We start from the raw sequence: 22,613 nt of genomic DNA, 5'->3' as shown, positions 1-22,613 counted from the left end.
ATATACAGGTTAGGTTAAATGGTGACTCTAAATATGACTAGGGTGGCTGAGGGCAGTATCCTATGATGGACTGGCGCCCAATCCATGGCTGGTGGCTGCTTCATAACCATAGCTTGCCAGAACAGACTACAGCCTATAAAGACCCTGTATTGAGATAAGTGATATACAAAATGTTGGAATGAAGAAAATGAATCATGCATTTATATGAACATTTTGGATTTTTATGAAAAGGTGTTTTTTTTGTGATCAATTCCAATATAGTAAATTAAACATAATTGTAAAGAACATTTATAACAGATTCGATACCCTGATGATTCATTCCATCCACCCCATCCTGAGTCAAGAAGCAATGAATTAACAGTAACATTCACTTTTATGTGTTAGCTGAGAATGAGTTTATTCTCTGGTTTATGTTTAAATGTCTTGTTTTGTTTTTATTGATTCATTTGTTACAATCATTTATGTTAATAAAGTTTTTTACTTTTTTTCTGTAAATATGTATTTTATATTGGTTTTTTAAATTAATTAGTTTGTTTATGCTTAGATTTGTTCGATGATGTTTTTTGTATTTTGAGGTGGGCGGTTCCCAAAGTGGCAGGGCTATCCTATAAAGGCTGATGGGAAATGCAGTTCCTCACTATTCAATGAATATGCATGGAGGACTGATGAGTTCTTCTTTTGATTTTTGCTTCTTTAGATTTACTATTCTGCGGTGGGCTGGCGCCCTGCCCCGGGTTTGTTTCCTGCTTTGTACCATGTGTTGGCTGGGATTGGCTCCAGCAGACCCCAGTAACCCTGTAGTTAGGATATAGCAGGTTATATAATGGATGGATGGATGGATGGATTTACTATTTTTTCTGACTTTCTGCTACGGTTTAAAGGATTATGATTTTGGGTAAAGAGTTTTTCAACATGTTATGTTTCAGAAAGGGTCCCTCCCCTGGCTGTGGATCAAATGCATTTATTTATTTAGTTTCTATGTACCTATGCATTTTTATTGTATTTCTTGTTTTTTGCGTGTGGCTCTCCAAGAGACAAGGCCACCTGTCCGTCATCTTTAAAGGACTGCCCACTGCCCTATAAATGTTGAGGAAACTCACAGTCCCTGGTGTTTTGTTGATGGCTCTGGCATTGGTGAGTTCTCTGGTAATTTATTGCTTCCTTTTGAATTTGCTGAATTTTTTACCTCTGTTCTCTGTTTTTTGATCATTTTTGTGATTTGTGTATTGGTCTTTTTTGCTTCTGAATTGTCTAATTTTTGAAGGTGACTCTTTTTGTGCCTTTTCTGGTCCTCATAGCTTTTTGTGCCACAGAGCAAATTGTGACAATAACTCTTTTATTTATAAAGATCCTGTGTTTGACTTTTTCATGACTAGCCAGGGGTGTGGTGGCTCCCCTCCCCAGTAGGCATTTTTGAGGTATTTTAGGACTTGGCAGAGCCACCGCCAAGGGTAGGCAACCATGACACCTGTCAGGGGCCCCGAGCAATGGGAGGCTCTCTTGCACTAAGCTAATGCTGCAGCAGATGAAATGGAAATCCCTACAGTGTTCAAATCAGGTCGGTGTTGGTGCTGCAAAAGACAAAAAAGTCTTTTTTTAGAGTCCAATGGCTCTGACACAGAAGCAGATGATCAGGAATCCCAAGATCCAGATGCAAAATTCAGAAGAGGCACGTTTAATGTTATGATGGATTCTTTAATTTCAGAATTGTCCGAGTGTTTTGAAAGCCTAAATAATATATGTCGCCTTTTTTGTCCAATTTTTAACTTTAGGAGCATGAGCACGGAGGAGATCTCAGCCTCTTGTGCAAATTTAGAATACAAAATATTCAAAGAGTCTGTCACATCATTTGAAAAATGAGGTGATTGACGTCAATAACGTGTATGACACAAATGTTAAGGTCCAAAGGTGGGCGCTGTGATCATTGATATCATATCATGATATACACATACAGAAATAAAAATGTTGCAAAAAGACACTTTGACTCTGTTAGTAATTTTATTCAGAGCTACTAGACCCTCCACGCATCATGAGACATGACATGCAATATACAGTATTACATAAATTTATTTACGGTTGCGCAAAATTTCAATGTGACGTTAAACTTGAGTATAGCATCACTTGATCAACTTGGGGAGGCAAATTTATTGTAGTACGGAGCCAGGGGGCCCAGTTGCTCAGCCATAATTGTAAGGGTTCCAAGATTTTCTGTCAGCGGGGCTGGACTTGGTCACTAGAGTGGGAAATGGAGGAATTTTTCAACCCTGGCTAGTAATGACAGGGAAAAACACAACATCTTTATTAATAAAAGATTTACCACAAAAGAAGCGGAAGGAGCCATCGTCAAAAAGTAGGTAATTCAGAGCCAAGTGTCAATAAATAAATCCCAAGAATGATCAAAGAACAAAGCATAGAGGTTAAGTCCAACAAATCAATTATGAAAAAAAAGCAACAAATCACCAAAGTGCTCACCAATGCCAGCGCATTCAGTTAATTGCAAGGGACTGACTGTGGATTTTACTAGCCTTTATAGGGTGTCACACACATACAGTACGACTAGAAAGGCGTTGTATGGTCCAAGCAAAAGTAATTCCACACCAGATCAGGGGGTGGCGGGGTGCACTAAACCTTCTCCTGTTATCTCTACAGACTAGCCGCGGGAAAACCTGTCTGATTTAGAACAGATGACGTCACTTCTGGTTCTGACGCCCAGAAGGATATCACTTCCAGCACCTACTCTGACATCTGAAGAACAACACTTCCGGTTCCCTTACGTCACTTCCTGTCCAATCCCTTAAAACCACCATCTTGACAAACCATCGACAGTTCTGTTTTGGACTCGGTATTGAGAACATCTCTGTACTACTGCAAGAATCTTTTGCAGCCAGGAATAATATACGGGTGGCTGCCCCAAACCTTTTTAAGTGTGTCGAGTCTATTCTTTTACAAGGGCTAAGGGCAGTCGCTTGAAGGTGATTAACAGGTGGCCCCAACTGTTGAGGAACCACCCACAAAACATAAGGAACACAATAGAATATACACAGAAACTAAGTGATCAATAATATTAATACAAACAAGGCAAACAAAAATGAACAGAAAGTTCATACAAAATTAATTTTAACTCCACCCAGAGGAAGAATCCCAGCTAACTTAAGACTTTTTTGCTGAGGATTGGCTTTATTTGATTAATAAATCTTCAATTCTGTAAAGATTTGTTGTGGACATGGGTCTACCGTCAGCCAGGTGTTTGACATTTCTTCTTTTGGAGAGATTTACTTCAAGCTTTTGATACTCCTGACAATTCCCTTTGCATTTTAAAAGATGACCTCTATTTTGGGGCCTACTGAGGCTTATAGCCTTCCATTTTCCTGGTACCAGGCTTCAAAGAGGTGAAACCTGTTTTGTGGGTTATTTCTGAAAGCCACACTCTTTGTTATTTTGTGGAGCCAGCCCACAAAACACCAACCAGAAGCAGTGGTTTCTCCTGGCACCTGGGTACGAGTGGAACATGAAACTGGACCTGGACCAACAGCTGATATTACCATGTGAGACTGCCACAACTTCCCTATGACCAGGTAACTTCCTGTGGTTCAACTCTGCCAGGGCAGTGGTCATAGTAGAGCTCCTCATCCATGGGAGGAAGGTATGCAGGAATCCTTTGAGAGGAAGAAGTACAGTGAGCTGTCCACGATATGCACAGAAACAGGTTGGGAGACATCTACTTGCTCAGTAGAGTTTGGCTGCAGAGGCTTTTTTGGAAAACCCACCCAATAATTTCTGAAGGCACTCAGAATCCCTAGGTCCAGACAGAAGAAGACACTTAAGGAGCTGTCTGTGGAGGCAAACCAAGAGAGTTTCTGGCTGTGGCTCAGAAGGAAAAATGCAAGGATTTTAAGGTCAGCTGAAGGGTGTGGTAGGGAGATGCCCCACCACCTGTAGGTGTTCTGGGTTTAAAGGGGTGAAATATCTGCAAACGGTGGCTCCCAGCTGATGACCCTGCAGCTGACCTGATGCCACCAGTGGAGATGCAACAGGCAGCAATGCCAGGAAGGTAGAAAATACTTGTGCTTACATCTAAATGATAGTCTCAGAATTCTGAATGAAGGCTGGAAGAGGAACAGGGGCCTCATGCATAACACCGTGCATAGAATTCACACTAAAACATGGTGTAAGGATAAAAGTGGAAATGTGCATATGGACAAAAAAATCCAGATGCATAAATCTGTGCACTTGCCAAATTCCACGTTCTTCCACTCCATAAATCCCGGTCAGCGTGAAAAGTAATGCACGTGCACGTGCCTGCTGCCCCAACCCAGCTCCTCCCAGAATTACGCCTCTTTGAATATGCAAATCAATATAAATAGCCCTTAAGCTCAGCATTCTGTGAAAAGGCAATGGCAAAAGCATGCAGGAAAATAGAAGAATTTCAGCGAATACCAAGTGGAGGCAAGGAAAAATGTACTATAACGTGGTATAAACAACAAAAGGAAGTCACACAGTGCCTGAATAAAAGAAGAAGTTGTCAGATATCCAACTCGTCATGAAAAGGCGAGTTGTTGCTCACCGTCTAAGCTTATTAGGGTACAGAGAAAAGAAAAAAAAATAGGGACACATTGAGAAAAAAGCTTGAAATGTCAACTTTAATTTCGAAATTTCCACTTTAATCATGTAGTTTATTTTGTCATTAAAGTAGATCATAAACTTCATCTTTAAATCATTTAATTCACGAGTTTCTCAAATCCCATCGTAACTAAAGTAGCACTTTAAATGCTTTGTTTTGCATGTGTACATCTATGTGCTCTATGTGTGTGAATCACTATGTGCTTAAACAGGCTTTCTTTTCCTCCGACAAGACACAGAATGTATTATATTCATGATATTACAGCTCTTTGAGTAATTAAAATACTGAGACATATACTTGATATCATTTTCATAATGATTGGAGTTAAAGCATGTTAATAAACATGGGAACACGGTGGCACAGTGATAGTGACGAGCTGGTGCCCCGTCCAGAGATTGTTCCTGCCTCCCGTAAGATGCTTGCTGCCCCGTGTGCGACCTTCAATGAAATAATTTATTGCAGCAGTACTGTCTCTTTAAAATGTACTAACCTCCAATTCCTGTCCTCTCTTTTCTTTCTCCAAGTACCCAATCGCCACACAATCAGCTCTGTAGTAGATGTTAAGCCATCTGTAAGCTTAGAACGCTGATTCTTCAAAACTTAAGGAACATTGAAATATCTTCATAGTACATGTTTAATTATTCTATTCATCTATTCTTCCAGTATCAAGCGAGAACCAGCAAGAATACAGCGCGAGGCAGAGACAATCCCCGAACTAGCTAGCACTGCGACACCGTGTCCTCACATTTTTAATTATTAACAATATAGATTTTTTTAAATGATGTTAACATTTTCTGTATAATGTAATAAACATATTTTGCTGCATTAAAAATGATATCATCATCATATGTAAATACACGCTTTATAAAGTGGCGCAGGTTGTGCAATATTATAACTGTAGTGCAAGTTTACAGTGAGGTAATTGCACTTATAGGTACAAACAGTTCTACAAGGAGCACTTGATGGACTGATTGAGTGCGTTTATAGTTGTTGGGATGAAACTGTTTCAGAACGGTAATGTCCCTACAGGAAAAGCTCTGAAGTGTTTGCCATATGAGAGTAGTTCAATAGACAGCATGGCAGCGTGTGCTATGAAGCTGTATACCGATAATTCTCTTTCCAATCAGCTAATGTAAAGCTGTGATTACACACTCAGATAAAATAGTCTGAGTGGTTCATTGAGAGGAACAACACTAAAGCAGCTATGGTATTTGGAATAGTTTGGCTATTCCATGGACCATTATATTGTTACAGGTTAATTACAATCAGATGCCTTAAACTAATAAACAATATGCGGTTAATTTCAGTGTATTTATAAAGCCACATCAGAGATGTGCATCTAAAAAAGAAAGGGAAATCACACTTGAACAAAAGCACTGCTTTGAAGCTGGGTGCCACCAGTTTGCAAAACTGAGTGGAGAACTTGCGTACGCCAGGGTTTGAGCTAGCATGAAAATGTGCATTGCTTTATGCCAAGTTTAGGTGTTATACATTGTGAGTACGCACGGTTTATACATGAGGCCCCTGGAGATGAAATGTAGTCAAAATTAGAAACAAGACAAACCATAGAAGATGAAAGTTTTGCCACCAAGCCTATTTGCTAATCAGACAGTAAAGTCAGTGGGAATATTGTTAGATCAAAAACCAGAAATTTACAAGAGAAATTTGCACAATGTTTTATTGTGTTTATATCCAGATCAATGATACTGAGTGAACTGTCACACCAGTATTAAAGGAATCATGCTGGTGATGTAAGACACTGTGATGTTTGGTACGCATATTCAAAACAAAATAATGCTGCAGTACAGCAAAATAGTCACTATGTTCTAGAAACATTATAATTTAAGGTAACCACATGGAAATGATCCAAAGTAATAGAAACCCATGTTTTTGCTTAGAAACATGTATTTTAAAATATAGTGAACTGCTCATAACACTTAATGGATTTTCATTATGAAGCAAGTAAAAGTTTAGCAGTAAAACCGCCTAAACAGATAAGGTTCTGTTTATATATATAATATGAGATGAATTGAGGTCAAACCAAAAGGGATTACTGTTTCAGGTAATAGTGGTATATCAACAAAGAGGGGAAAAAACAAGGAGTGAGATATAAAGGTCCAAATGGGAAAAAAAAAAACAAAAACAGGATGGCAGAACCCGAAGATGTGGGGAAAGTGCCTTGGGCTCCCAATATGCAAAAATGACAATCAGGATCAAGTTCAAGATCCATCAGATTAGTGATTACGGGGAGTAGGATAAAGTTTATTAACAAGCCTTAATTGGGTTTGTTGATAATTAAGATTTCAGGGTCAACGTTTCACATTAGAAATATGTTTATCCAAGCAGGACGAGTAGAGGAAAGATAGTAGTCACTGAGCCAAACTGAAATTGAGAGGAAAGGTTAAAAGACTGAGTTACACAATACAGTATAAAGGCTAGAGATTGGGCATTTAGAAAGGGAGAATGAGCAAAATAAAGAGTCAAAATGATGAGTAGAAAGAACAGAAGAAAGAGAGATACTATTTGTTTTGAACAATGAAAGAATTTGTAAATATAAGACAAAACATGAGAAAGGAAGAGGAAATGTAACTGAAGAGATTTATTATTACAGGAGCCAAGCATCATTTAATTTGCCATCAAGTTCACTAATTCCTGCAGCCTACCTACAGGGTAAACAGAGGGCATGGTTATGAAAAATAGGGCTGGGAGTATGCCATTTCCCTGCTGCACCAGTATGTCTCTCCACATGATGCCAAATGAGGACTACATAGGAGACAAGAGGGCCAAGGGAATGCATATAGTTCTGCAATTTCAATGAAGCAAGTAGAATACCTGCTTGACAGTGAGGAGCAACAATGGAGGATTCAATATGCAACCATGATGGAGGAGGAGAGGGAAGGGACCGCCAGGACGAGAAATGACAAAGGTTGAACGCCCAGTGGTGGTACACCATATCAGGTAGAGACCCCCCACCATCAAACCTACTTCGAATTAATGCTGCATGTTTAAGATTGTGTCTTTTGCCATTTCATAAAGATTTGGAATTAAGGGATCTACCAGCAATTGAAAGAAGGAAAGGTATTTTTGTTTATATGGAGCACTATTTTGTATATTGTTTTCAGTATCAAGATGCAGTGGTTTGTGCTTCTGTATTTAAACCCTGAACTTGGTTGCTGTGAGGAATTTGTGCAATTTCCACCTGCCTTTGAGGGCTTTTCGCCAGGTGTTCTCGTTTTTCTCCCACACCCCAAAGATGTGTGTGCATGTTGAATTAACTTGTAAATGTCCAGGTTTGTATGAGAGTGAGCCTTGTGATCCATTTAAGGCCGATTCCTGTTTTGCAGATAATGCTACCTAGGCTGGCTCCAGTCACCATGGCCCAGAGTTGGATGAAGTGGGTTTTAGGACATTATGTCATCAGAAAGCAAAATAACTTTAAAGATACTTATTGAAGAAATAATCACTTACTGTAGTTTCTGTCAATACTGGTCCATCATTAAGGGATTTAGCCCAGTTCACATAGGTCTCCATATCTACCACAAATTTCTCTTTTAATTTCGAGTTGAAACTTGCTGCAAATTCTACAGTGCCACCTTGGACTAAAGAAACTATATCACCAATGATTGCTGATGTATTGTGTGACCCTGTAATTTGATCAATAGATATGTAAGTCGACAACAGGAGGAATGTCCTTGAAGTTAGCAGGGTGACACAGGAACAAGTACTTGATAATCAGTGAATATAAGAAATGGCCAACTTACCTTCTGCGTAGATCTTATCTTTATGGGGGCAATGTTCTCCATGAAATTTTAATAAATCAGATGAGATCTTGTCTACATTCAAACCAAGACCGTATCCAAGACATTCAACAACTTCTTTTGTTTCAGTTTCTGAAATAAATTAAATCATAAACTTAGACAGGATATTTCAGGATGATCATTTGCTGTTGCTATGAAATGAGTCCAAAGAGGCTTCAAAAACATTTTTAAACATTTTGCACATCCTATTATAGCAATAAGGTGATAGATAGATAGATAGATAGATAGATAGATAGATAGATAGATAGATAGATAGATAGATAGATAGATAGATAGATACTTTATTAATCGCAAGGGGAAATTCACATACTCCAGCAGCAGCATACTGATAAAAAACAATATCAAATTAAAGAGCGATAAAAATTCAGGTAAAACAGACAATAACTTTGTATAATATGACGCGATACACATGCAGAGAAAGGTAAAGAATATGAAAGCAGTAAAATTTGAAAATATTGTAGCGTCCCAGCCAGGTTGAAGCCTTTTTTTTTTAAATGACTGTTAGGTCCGATTGACGGAGGGCGGAGTACAGAACGGAAGACAGACAGCAGGGTATTGATTGATGCAGTGGGGGGGCGGGGGGAGTTGGAGAGGGTGCTAGAAAGTTCTATTTGGGGTTACGAAGTCGGCGATTGTTCAAGTAAAACTTTTGTGAGACTTTATTACGTCAGTCTGTTTTTTTTAACTTCTCTTTTTGAGCCGGACACAGAGGTTGCTATAGTATCAAAAAAAAAAACATAGTAAAGATTGCATTATTGCAAACAAAAGGAAACTAATCATCAGGACCAGGTGTATTTGAAACAATAGCAGGACAAAGCGAGGTCAGAAATAAAAGGCAAAGAGTAGAAAACAAAGGAAAACGTCATAAAGAGGTTCAAAAATGAATGGGCGAAACACATGCAGAGCAGGTTAGAGATAATCAAAACAGTGGTATTCAAAAGACATAAAAAAAAGTAGGTGTGATATACATACAGAGCAAGTTACATAATATAATAGCAGATAAAGATTGCATTAGTGCTAAAAAAGAGAAATTATTAGAGATTGAATATATGGACATAGGTGATATGTCAGAAGTATGAAAATATTGTAAGGCTTTGAAGTTCAAGTCAGAGACTTGTAGATCGTCTAATTCGTGTTGCCATCAGGGAAAAGTAGTGTTTCTACACAATGAGGAGGCTTATCCAAGAGAATTAAAAGATTTGATGTTTGAGGAAAGTGAAATCCACAGTCAGTCAGTCAGTCATTTCACAACGCGCTATATCCAAACACAGGGTCATGGGGATCTGCTGGAGCCAATCCCAGCCAGCACAGGGTGTAAGGCAGGAACAAACCCTGGGCATTGCTCCAGCCCACCGCAGAATCCACAAATCACTACAGGCAAAATACGAGTCTACAATAATCTTTTCGCCTTCTCATCATTCAATGCACAAAACATAGATTTACACAATAATGGACCATACGCTATGAGAATCTGTGGTCACGCAACAGTTAAAGCAAGTTTAATTTCAAAGAAAACACAATTTGGTCAGTTGTATATTTATGATCATGGAGAAATGATGCAAATTTTAACAGGTGACAAGAAAGGTAATGTAGTATATATTCTGCAAATAACATTACACACAAAAGGAGATCTTGATATACCATTCGTATTAAAATGTTTGCAGTTTCCCGTGAGAATAGTTATTGTTCAACAAATCACAGGGACAAACACTAGAAAAAGTCAGATTATTAGAGAAAAAGAAATGATATTCACTCACAGGCAGTTATACGTTGCGTTGTCACAATGTATCTCCAAAAACGGAATCAAAATTCAATGCGATCTTGAAGAAAAGGTAACTCCAAATATTGTTTTTAATGAAACTTTGCAACGGCCGACCCCTTACCCAGCCAGCAGCTACACTTCCAAGACCTGTGGCCTGGATAAATTACTGAGGCTAATCTATAAATACCAAGCCGTACCTGTAACAAATAAAATTTTCCCCACAATCGACGGTTTAAACATAAGCACACAAAAGCAGATAGGTAAAAATAGGTGGATAAATATATTAAATGAAACAATAACAAAAAATGCAAATTACATACGTAGAAAATAAGTATATATATATAGATACAGTGGAACCTCGGTTCACGAACGTCCCGGTACATGTACAACTCGGTTTACGACTAAAAAGTTCGCCAAACTTTTGCCTCGGTTCACCACCACACACTCGGTATACGAACAAGCCAGTTTCCCTTTCAGTTTGTACATGTTCAGTCTCTCCCTGTGCATTTCCTGTGCAGCAAGCAAAAGAGAGAGAGAGAGCAAGAGAGAGAGCGCGACACACACACACACAGGCAGTGCTCACACACACAGGCAGCGCAGTGAGGTCAGACAGTGCGAGAGAGGCGCACACACACACACACAGAGGCAGTGCCAGAGAGAGCTGGACGCATTAAGGTAGGAAGGCAGTTAAAGAATGCACTGGGCTTGATTTTGTTTTCACTTCTGTTTCCAGCGATCTGTTCGTAGCGTGCATTGTTGCAATGTTATTTTTCTTGGTGGTTTATTAAATTACGGATTTTTTCAAATGTGAATTTTTTTCCCTGTGCTTAAAACTCATTTAAAAAGTGCTTTTAGCTGGCGGTTAGTAGCGCTATAGCGCAAACTATTGCAGTGTTAGTTTTCTCTGTTGTTCAAGGTTTTCTCAGTGTTATTCAATGTTTTTACATTTAGTTTACTATTATGCTGTGCATTCTATGGTTTAATTAACTATATTTGTGCTTAAAAACTTAAAAAATATATATATTTACATACAGTTTGTATGGTCTGGAACGGATTAATTGTATTTACATACAGTCCTATGGGGGAAGTTGCTTTTGTTCAAGACCAAATCGGTTTACGACCGGAGTTTTGGAACGAATTATGGTCGTGAACCAAGGTCCTACTGTATGTATATCCCTCCACCAAAGCAACAACGTGACACCATACATACAATAACAAACCCTCTCTTGTCCCAGTAACATATAACAAACACAAAACACTAATAACAATGAATGAATAAGGAAAATGCCAATGACAGTGAACTTGAGTCGGAGTATACAACTGTCCTGAATATGGATGACTGATCAACAGATAAGTGATGTGTTTGAATTTCCCGGAAAAAATGGAACAACCTCACCGTGAATCCTCGGTGTGTGGTGGATAATGTAGTCCAACCCCACGGTCTCTGGTGATGATTGAATTGAAAACTGGTACAAAAGTGCGATGTGGAAAACAGCAGGTAAAGTTGGTTCGTTGTCATGAAAATGTAATCTCCGTCTTTCTCCTTTCTCCCCTCTGTTCCCTCCTGATTGTTTATATAGTAATTGATTGATTGTAAACAGGTGCTTTCCATCTTGGGGCTGTGGTCTCTCTCCATCATCTGTCCCCCCTGTATTTACGGGGACGACATCCACTGCCGCACACATTATAAACAGCAAACGGGACGATGGAAATAAAACGCACTCAGTACAAACATTGAAAACACTGTAGCCCTGCTACAGTATTATAGTAAAAGTACAAATAATGAAATTGAAACAATTCCAAAGAAAAAAAAAAACTTTTAAAATTATATATTCGATTAACCAAACAAAGGGCTGTATACTAGATAAGGGGTGCCCAATGTGTTGATCGCGATCGATCGGAAAGGTAGTGCAGGTAGATTGCGTTGCATTCAAAAAAAAATTTTTAAACGTTAGTCTATCATATATCCTTCTATGGCATTTGCCACTTGATTGGCATACAGGGCAGCCAGTCTGAGATCTCTTTTCTTCTAACACACTGGTCATCCCACACGCACGATCAATTGCGTGAGCTACTGCAAAACTCCGGCTGTGATCTAATTAGCCTTCCAATTTATATCGACTAAAGAAGGGATTTAAAAAAAAAATTGTTTGGGGAGGGTATGGGCTGGATGTGGAATTGGAAGAGGATTTTTTTCTCTCACAATGTCACAATCGAAGTGCGTTTGTCTGATCTGTCAATCTATCATTGCTATTCCAAAGAAGGAAAATGTGGAAAGGCACTTTCAAACTGTTCATAAAAACTACGAAACTGACTTCCTTCCGAAAAGCGTTCTGAGAAAGAGAAAGGACAGGGAACTAAAATCACAGTTAATCGGACAGCCGTCATTTTTCACTTGGCTAAATTCAATTGCTAAAAGCAAAGGCAGACACACCAAAGCATCATTCCGGGTGAGTCACTCGATCGTTAAGAATAAGAATTCCTTCCAAGAAGGAGAGATGATAAAAGCTGCCTTCATCGAGACAGATGGCTAGGGAGAAATTCTTGCTGAGATTTCAAGACCACTGGCTGGAGAAAAAGGAGTTTCTCCTTGTCATTAAATATGCAGAATACAAGCAACTTAATAACGATCAATTGCCGCTAGACTTGACATTTTTTTCCGATCTGACCAACATATTGAATGAGTTTAATTTACAGATACAAGGAGAAGAGAACTCCATGGTCAATATGATTAGCTCAGTTAATGCATTCAAACAAAAAATACAACATCTGTCCTCAAAGCTGCAGCACCTTGATTTTGGGAACATCCAAAACCTCGCATTAGAGCTGGAGACGCAATGGAAGGCGTGAGTGCAAATTGACAGCATACTGACAGATTGAAAATTGCCTGTCAGACTTTCACAGACGGTTTCAGGACTCAGCTTTACTTGAGCCAATTGGTACATTTAAGTGCCATCCATTTAGAGAAGATGTTGAGGTTGATTCACTCTCATCAAAAATTGTAACACTGTTTCACCTAAAACTCCTCTATAGTGGAGGATGAGATTTTGACTACAGGATGATATTCAGCTGAAGTCTGGGGCTCTTGGACTCAGAGGAAAAGCATCCAAACATGAGGAAATGTGCTACCTCCTTGACTGCATTATTCGGATCTACTTATTTATGTGAGTCAGCCTTTTCCCACATGAAGATTATTAAATCCAAACACTGTAATGACCATAAATGTACTGAATTGTTATTGTCATAAAGGTTTTTCAGTTATGCAAGGTATGACAACATATATTTTATGTATAAAGTATACTCAGTATATATATATATACACATTCACTTTAAAATATGATGCAGCTGTGTATTTAAAAAAAAACACTTACTGAATTGTTTCATCTTTTCTGTGTCCAACACATAGACAAGATCATAATGGCCTCCAGCCTTTCCTGAGCTAGCATAATGTGTGCCATAGTCTTCAAAGAAACGGAAGTACTCTCCTTTTTCATATCCCGGTGGAAGATATTTTAAGTCCTCTACAAATGTGTCTGTTAACATAGGTTCGCGGGTCCGTATACGGAATGTTCCTAGCTGAATGTTTCCTTTCACCCTCAGAAATGCCTTGTTCTGGAAATTAAAAGAAATTCATGGTAATTCATTTATTGACACATTTATGTAATTAGTTAACATCACATGTGTATCTGCTACATGCCTAGAACTTAAAGAAAAAAAAAAGCAAGGGCAATAAATATCCATTCATCCATCCATTTTCCAACCTGTTGAATCTGAACACAGGGTCACGGGGGTCTGCTGGAGCCAATCCCAACCAACACAGGGCGCAAGGCAGGAACCAATCCCAGGCTGGGCGCCAACCCACTATAAATAAATATACACCTCAAAAACTTAAGGGAACACTTATATCACAGAACAGATCTTGATGAACGAAATATTCAAGTGGAAAATCTTTACTGAGTAAAACTGTAAAATTTGTTAAGAAAAAAATGATGTAACAAAGGTCAATGGAAACTGAAATCATCATCCCACTGAGGATTCAACATTCACACTAAAGGTCAAAGACAAAAATTGAAGTCACAGGCTGATCCAACTTGCATGAATTTCATCACGGCAACTCGTAATGTGAATCAGTAGTGTATATAGCCCCCATGCGATTACATACACTTTCGACAACATCTGGGCATGCTCTTGATGAGATAGTAGATGGTGTCCTGGGGGGTCTCTTCCCAGACCTGGATCAGGGCATCAGTGAGCTCCTGGGCAGTCTGTGGCATTACAGTTGGATTCAGGTCTGGGGAACGTGAGAGCCTGTCAATAGCATGAATGTCTTCATCATCCAGGAACTGCCTACACAGTCTGGCTGCATGAGGCCAGGCATTGTCCTGCACCAGGAGGAACCCTGGTCCCACTGCACAGTGTAAGATCTGACAAAGGCTGTGAGGATTTCATCCCTGTACCTAACAGCAGTAAGAAGGGTACCATTGCCTAACACTTTGGAGGTCTGTGCAACCCACTAAGGAAATGGATCCCTAGATCATCACACGCTCATTGCCAAACTGGTCGTGCTGGATGATGTTGCAGGCTGCATAACATTCATTCAGACTTTTTCATGTCTGTCACATATGTTCACTGTGAACCTGTTCTCATCTGTAAAGGAAATGGGCCTCCAATGGCGGAGCTGCCAATTGTGGAATTCTCTGGTCTGCTAATTCAAGCTGATTTATAACAGATATGTTAAATATCTTTGAGGACAATTAAAATTTGTATGATTATTGGAATAACCAGAAAACATACTGTGTGATGATATGATCCCTTTTATTTCTCAAAATATTTAGATATCATTTTCTGGATTTATTTTAAGCAAAACAGTTATTCTCTGATCCATCTCCGGTGTCTGTGAACGTACCTTAGAATTGGTGTACTGCTCAAATGTTCTCAAGCTTTCAGATTTATTGTAGTTGAAGTTGATGTTAGCTGTTGAATTTGATTTTAAGTTCTCTGTTGGTTCAAATTTGAAAGATAATCCAATGTTAAATGAGTGACTAGATTTCTGTAAAATATCCTTAACCAATGAAGTCGTATCTTCATATATTTCTTGAGTAAATGAATCATCCACTTGAGTCTGTGAAATGAGATATGAATTATTGTTACATCTTTAAATTTTGTAAAAAGACAGATACTTAGCTACCGAGAAGCAAACCAGCAAACTAATATCAGTAATTTATCTCATCATCAAATCCCTCTGACTGTAAATTATTCGAATAGGTAAATGATAAACTTACTGTCGGAACGGCAGCTACAAATTAGCTGAAGATCCAGTGATTTCTGCTAAAATTCAAACTACATTTGTGTAATGTTGTAGACTAGTTCAAATATACAGGTAATTATAATTTTATTTATAGTTTTGTCAAGCTGTACTTTTGGCCCGCCTGCAGGGCAACAGTTAGGAACCACCTTTCATTAATGTTTCACCCCTGTAATCCTGGAACATGATCTGGTGGCAGGGCAGGAGCAGAGATTTTCCCCATGCTACTGGCTGTGATACCCTGGGTAGTGGGAATTGAGGGACACCAGCCTACAATCGAGGTGTCTAGTATGTGGGACCAAGCGTGACCAGGATGATGGTGTAAGACAGGGAGACATGGACACAATAGGGTTGGGTTTTTGCCAAAATAAAGTGAAATTTTGTTTACAGGTGCAAATAAAGAAAAACAAAAATAATGTCCTATGGCAAATATATATCAATACACAGTCCAATACCACAAAGGACACACAAAACAGTTATAAATCGTGGCCCAAAAATGATGACTATTTAGAGTATTTACAGTGCTGACTAAAAGTACCAAACAAAAAAGAAAATTGCACACAAATTAATGAAACCCATATATACACAAAAATCAAAAATAAAGCTGTCTTGCTCCACAGTAATCCAAGTCAGGAAGCAGCTCCTCCAAATAGTGTATAATACAGGGTTTACCAAAAGCAAGAATATTCAAAATATAGAAAAAGAAAAAAGTGCATATACAAAAACAAACAGTGCACCATTTACCACAACCCAAATACCTCCACCAAAGCTACTCAACAAAGCAGAGATATTTACTTAAGAAGAAAAAATATTTACAAAATATCAAGGCACAAGCTACGGACCCTAATACGCTTCCGTAACAAGCAATAGTGCTTTGTAAATTCAAGACGGTGTTCTACCAAGTACCTCTCTCTCAACAAGATCTAGCCAGAGAACACCCTCTAGAGGCCAGAAATTACCTTTTGTATTCGGCCAATTAAGCGCTAAACGTCATCCCTCCACGACATGGGCGCGTCTATAAAGAGTGCTGTCTCATGTCCCACAAAATTTATTATAAAAATGGGAGCAGTACTGCACTTCTCCCAAAAGTGAAAGTAAGCCCCTCTTTTTTCTTTGCTTCCCCAAGCTACTGTCCAGACAACTGCCGATATGGGACCCCATTTCTAAGCTGATACTATGACACTTCGCCCTTTCTCTCACTCTTCTAGTGTTTTTGAGATCGCAGGAAGCACGCGCACGAGTGGAAGACAGACAACGCCAATGGCAGAGCCGCCTTTCCACTCTACGTGAGAACTGCCGCTCATATTGTCAGCGAAGTCGTCCCTCTGCACTTTGTAAATCCTTTATGCCCAACAAAACTACTGCCACTCTTCACACTTCAGAGGACACAAAGCTAAATTTATTTAATGGCTGGTAATGCCACTAAGGCACATCACCACATTGGCCTCAGGATGTATTTCTTCCAGATGTTAAACCTGCTCTGTGTCCACAGCATGGTTCTTTAGCTCCAATTAGCAAATCATGGAGTCCTCACAACACATCTGCTCCCCAGTTCTTATCTCTCCTCAGCCAATATCAGAAACGAACCTTTTCTGCCTCCACTGCCAGAACTGTGCTTAACCATGTAATTTAGTGTCTGCCCATATAAGGCCGTCCGTCAGCGGCAACCAATAGAAACACTGGCGCTAAATATTCACGGGTGAAGTACTGTGCTTATGCAGAGGAAGATGAGATGGTCAGGGTGGTGTTTGGCACAAACTCGGCAAAACTGCGAGAGAAACTTTTAAGTGCCGGGTCTAACATTAAATACAGCCGTGGACATCGCACGAGATGGCACCAGCACAGCTGGGAACGTTCGATGCATGAACACCGAGCGGCTCATGTGAAATGACGCAGTGCACAGACAAAAAGCAACAGTTCCAAAGAGTGCTGAACAAAAACTGAATTACACAATTAAAAAGGCAGCAAAACAATATGAAGCGTGTGATACATACAAGCATATTCATAAGTGCAGCTACTGCGGAAACAAAGCACATGGTGGAAAAAGTCAATGTCCCGCTAAAGGAAGACAGTGTAAAAAAAAACGCGTGCATGCAGTGTGTCACGTCTCAGATAAAGAGGAAGACGAGCTGTTTATTGATGCAGTAAGAAACGAATCGATGAATGAAACCTCTTATCTTTACAACGATTGACAAACACGGAATGTAACTTGAACACATCCTACAAATACGAGCCTGATTGAAAGAAATAATGATAATCAAATCCTTGATGACAGCAACACTCCTAACACTCACAAAACAATTACTGTATATTGACACTCATGTTATTTTTAAAATGTTCCCTTTTTGTTTTTCATAACTTCTTTAACACACTACTTCTCCACTGTGAAGTGCGGGTATATATATATGTACAGTATATATATACCTCGATCTGCATACACTTAAATAGATAAACCACACGCCGTGGCGCAATGGTAAAGCCTTCGCTGCTCGATGTACTGTACTGTAGTGCACGTCAAGTCGATATGAATTGTGCGATCACATTCGAAAAAATATATCTTTTCAAGTTCTATTTAGTCCATATGTGTCAAACTCAAGGGCCGCGGGCCACATCCGCCCGTGTAATTATATCCGCCCGAGATCATTTTATATACTGTATTATTGTTATTAAAGCCGGGTATATGAAGCGCTGGTAACACAATAAACTACAGATCCCATAATGCAGCGCTTCAGCTGCCTTGCCGAACACTTACCGCGTTAATCAAGTCTAGCTTATGATGCTGCAAGTTATTGTGAAGCTAGCCCACACGATGCCAAAGAGAAAAGTTGATTCTGAAAATAGAACCTTTAAAAACCGATGGGAGGCTGAGTATATGTTTACTGACATTGCCGGTAAACCCGTGTGTCTCATTTGTGGAGCTAATGTGGCTGTAATTACAGAATTTAATCTAAGACGGCACTATGAGACAAAACATCAAGATAACCTGAAAGACCTAAATGCAATGCACAAGATACAGAAAGCAGAAGAATTAAATAAGAATCTGACACTTCAGCAGACGTTTTTACCCGTGCAAAATCACAAAGTGATTTCAAGTGAAGCTGCTTTTATGGGAGACACAAATGCAGCAGTGCAACTTGCCCTATTTTCCCTGTTGCCAAGTAATGTTGAACCAAGTCGGCACTACGGTGTTCCCAAATACACACTTTGCTGATAAACTGATGGCACTGCGCACTGAGTTCGCATTTGGTTGGAATGTAAGGCGAATTTACTCTTTGCATTTGTATGGTGAAGAAAAATTTATGCAATGATGCCTACATTTAACTTCCATTCCTACCAAAGATATTTCTGTCGACTAAATAAAAATTCCTTCTATTTAAAATTGAAATAGAACTTGAACAGATACGATAGTTCATAATATCCACACAGACTTGCACGTAAGAGCAGGAGTTATCCGTTTTAACAAACAGCGTATTGCACTGATACGAAATAGCCTGCCCATTTAATTATTTAGGAATGGATAAATAAATTAAGATTTTGTACAAATAATGTTTTTCATTTTTCTTCCTTGATGCATTCTGCCACCCACCGCAACAGTTGCTCGCACTCCAAAGAGTGTATGTATGTGTATATATGTGTATATATATATATGTGTGTGTGTGTGTGTGTATGTATATATGTAGATATGTATGTATATGTATATATATGTTTATAAATGTGTGTGTTTATGTATATATATATATATATGTATATATATGTATGTATATATGTGTGTGTGTATATACTGTATATATGTGTATATGTCTATATGTATATATGTGTGGATATGTATATATATATGTTTATATGTGTGTGTGTATATATATATATATATATATATATATATATATATATGACAGCAACACTTATCACTCACAACAGTGACAAAACAATTACTTTGACAATCATGTTACGTTATTTTTAAAATGTTTTCTTTTCTTTTTCATTACTTCTTTAACACACTACTTCTCCGCTGCGAAGCGCGGGTATTTTGCTAATACTAAATAAAACCAAACCCTAGTACCTTTTTGGGCTTTACTATTTGTGTCTTAAGCCCTATTGCACACTCTGAAAAATAACATCTTTAATGTCACTTTATGGTTCTTTATTGGGTTGTGTGATTCCTCATAACAACATTGCTGGATCAAGCACCATTTCATTACGGGATGGGTTCTTTGCATATGAAGTTGATTATTTGTGCTTTGAAAAACTTCCTAATATGTAGAAAAAAAACCTGAAATGTTGAAGGTTTGGTAGGCTGCCTAACAGCACACTAAGAGAGAGAGAGAGGTGTTAGGAACATGCGCTGATAAAGAGTGTATTGCTGTACCCACCACATGACAAAGCAACCCAGGATCCCAGATTAGGATCTGAGTGCAGCCATACAATGAGAATCCTTTCAAAATCATGACCCAGTGGTATTTCACAAACCTGTTACTATCTATTCATGGATATTTACTGTATGGAGCCGGTTTCAGATCTAAACATATAAAGTTTCTTTCTGGAACCGTCATGTTGATAGGTCTTTTCGGAACCAAAAATAGTTCCCCTGTGGCATCACTCTGAAGAATTCCTCTGGCACTTTTATTTTAAGAGTGTACTACGTGGAGTGGTTCAAATACTTGATCATCTCAAAATATTCCTCTAGGCCTGTTTCACTGGTCTCACTGTCTCTGTCTCTCTGTACTGAACAACTGGTAATGCACATGAAAAGAGTAAACCAGTAGCAAATAAGATCACAAATGGCAATACTGTAAAGGTCTATAGGAACGAAATACGTTTTGAGTATCGTTAAAATCTGCTGTCTTCCATCTATCCATCCATTATCCAACCCGCTATATGTTAACACAGGGTCATGGGGGCCTTCTGGAGCCAATCCCAGCCAACACAGGGTGCAAGGCAGGAACAAACCCCGGGCAGGGTGCCAGCCCACCACAGGGCACGCACGCACACACACACACACACACCAAGCACAATTTAGGATCGCCAATGCACCTAACTTGCATGTCTTTGGACTGTGGGAGGAAACTGGAGCACCCGGAGGAAACCCATGCGGGGAGAACATGCAAACTCAGCAGCGCTACCACTGCGCCACCATGCTTCCCCATCTGCTGTTTTATCAGTGGATTTTGCTTCTTTACCAGACATTTATTATATTTCACTTATAGTCATCTACTCCTCCTTGTAGCTGCTGTTTAACTATAATGTGAATACTATTGTGCACTTGTACATTTGTCATGATGCATTGGTATGGCACTTATGTGAAATCGATAATCGATCGTCTTTTGGGGGTGGTAACAATCTTGGGTGTCACAAGACATGTGGCATCAGCTTATAAAGCATCATGTTTGCAATGTCAAAATGTGTGACTTCTGAGAACTATGCTCCCAGGAACAAGGTTTCTGACTTAATTATGGGACCTTATAATTGTGACGCTCATCCAAAAAAACATTGGTAACATGGGAAACACAAAACATTACCATAATAAAAATCAATAATGCTCCACAGAAACCATAATCATTCAATAAATTAACATTACCACAATTTACTCTGGGGTAAACAACTTCCAAAAAACTCAAATTGTGCAACTGGCAATTGTATTTAATCAACAAAATATTATTGATATTATATGGCATGTAATATGTATCACCTATGTGGGAACCAACCATGTCTCAAAATATTTCATTTAGCTTTACAGTTCAAAGTTGATTTAAGATTATCCTCACCTTGAAGCATAAGCTCCTAAACAAGAATGAATGCAGTATATGCAAAATTAGTCTTTACGATTAATTGCTATTTAATAAAGAATGTAAAAGTTCACTAAATAAAAAGAACATACACAGCTAGACAGCATTATATTCTACAATATTATAAAATACCTGATACAATAGAGTTGCAGTGTTCCAAGGTTTTCGAAAATATTGTCGAGTGTTTCCATCTCTTATTCTGTCACAGATTCCATTATAGAACTCATTATCAAAAGGAAGGGACCGGGGAGACATTCCAAGTATGTTGATACTTTTCAACAAAAAAAAAAAAAGAAAAATGAATAGATTAAAATGAAAACAAGAATAAAAAGAAATATTAATTGTTGGTTTTACAGTTTATACAGGTTCAAGCTAATGGGAGGCTTGGTCTTTTAACCAGTTTGTTTTTATTTTTAAACAGAAAGCTCTGCACATATGATTATAGATGTTGAAATTCAGAAGGAATTCATCCATCCATCCATTATCCAACCCGCTTTATCCTAACTACAGTGTCACGGGGGTCTGTTGGAGCCAATCCCAGCCAACACAGGGCACCACGCAGGAAACAAACCCCGGGCAGGGCGCCAACCTACCGCAGGGTGCACGCACACACACACACACTCACACACCAAGCACACACTAGGGAGAAGCAATTCAACAAAGACACAAATCAAATAAAAGTATTAGTAATAGGTGTGGCCAAGAAAGGTGAATCTAGCCTATTGAAATGACTGATTTAAAATCATACGGTTTAAATGCAATGAGAAAGGAAAATTCACTCTTCGCTAAAATACTGCGCAAGTAATTTCATACATGTTAATGATTTATTTTAATGCTAACTCCAACACTTTTAATTTAGACAAAAAAGAAAAACTCTATTGCATTTATTTAGGACAAAATTATTAATTCTGGCAGGTAAAAGTCTTTTTTGCCTTATAAAACATAATTTCCACTCTCTTCCAAGGTCCTAAATGTCTTATTGATAGATGCTTAATGGGTTTATACTGTATACTGCTTACTGATTAATTAGTCAAAGAATTGATTAGTTTCTAATGCTATTTTTGTAGAATAAAAATGACACCTTTACCTCACTGTCAGGAAGAAAGCCCTTTTAAAAAGCAGAGTATCTGCCTTTAATTCCCTTGTTCTTCTACATTTCACAGGCCAAATTTCTTTTATTCTCTGTATTGCCATTTGTGCTTCACTGTAAACTACTGTTAGACTGACAATGTCAACATTTGGAGATATTGCTCACATTGAACAAGTTTGGGCAACATGTGTTGATCAATGACAAACTCAATAAAAAACATTCCACCACCTAGCC

General features: G+C 38.6%; 1 protein-coding gene across 1 annotated transcript in view; it reads right to left on the bottom strand.

Annotated features, from left to right (window-relative positions):
- Positions 1-22,613, bottom strand: part of c9 (complement component 9) — a 53,777-nt gene that overhangs the window by 11,540 nt on the left and 19,624 nt on the right. Inside the window, exons 5-9 of the mRNA XM_039750639.1 lie at positions 21,422-21,560; positions 15,108-15,323; positions 13,573-13,813; positions 8,383-8,511; positions 8,090-8,265 (exon numbers count right to left, since the gene is read on the bottom strand). Coding sequence (XP_039606573.1) covers positions 8,090-8,265; positions 8,383-8,511; positions 13,573-13,813; positions 15,108-15,323; positions 21,422-21,560 — 901 coding nt within the window. The remainder of the gene's footprint in view (positions 1-8,089; positions 8,266-8,382; positions 8,512-13,572; positions 13,814-15,107; positions 15,324-21,421; positions 21,561-22,613) is intronic.

Source organism: Polypterus senegalus, chromosome 4, assembly GCF_016835505.1.
Source record: "Polypterus senegalus isolate Bchr_013 chromosome 4, ASM1683550v1, whole genome shotgun sequence".
Lineage (NCBI taxonomy): Eukaryota > Metazoa > Chordata > Cladistia > Polypteriformes > Polypteridae > Polypterus > Polypterus senegalus.
This window is presented reverse-complemented; position numbering and strand designations above follow the sequence as displayed.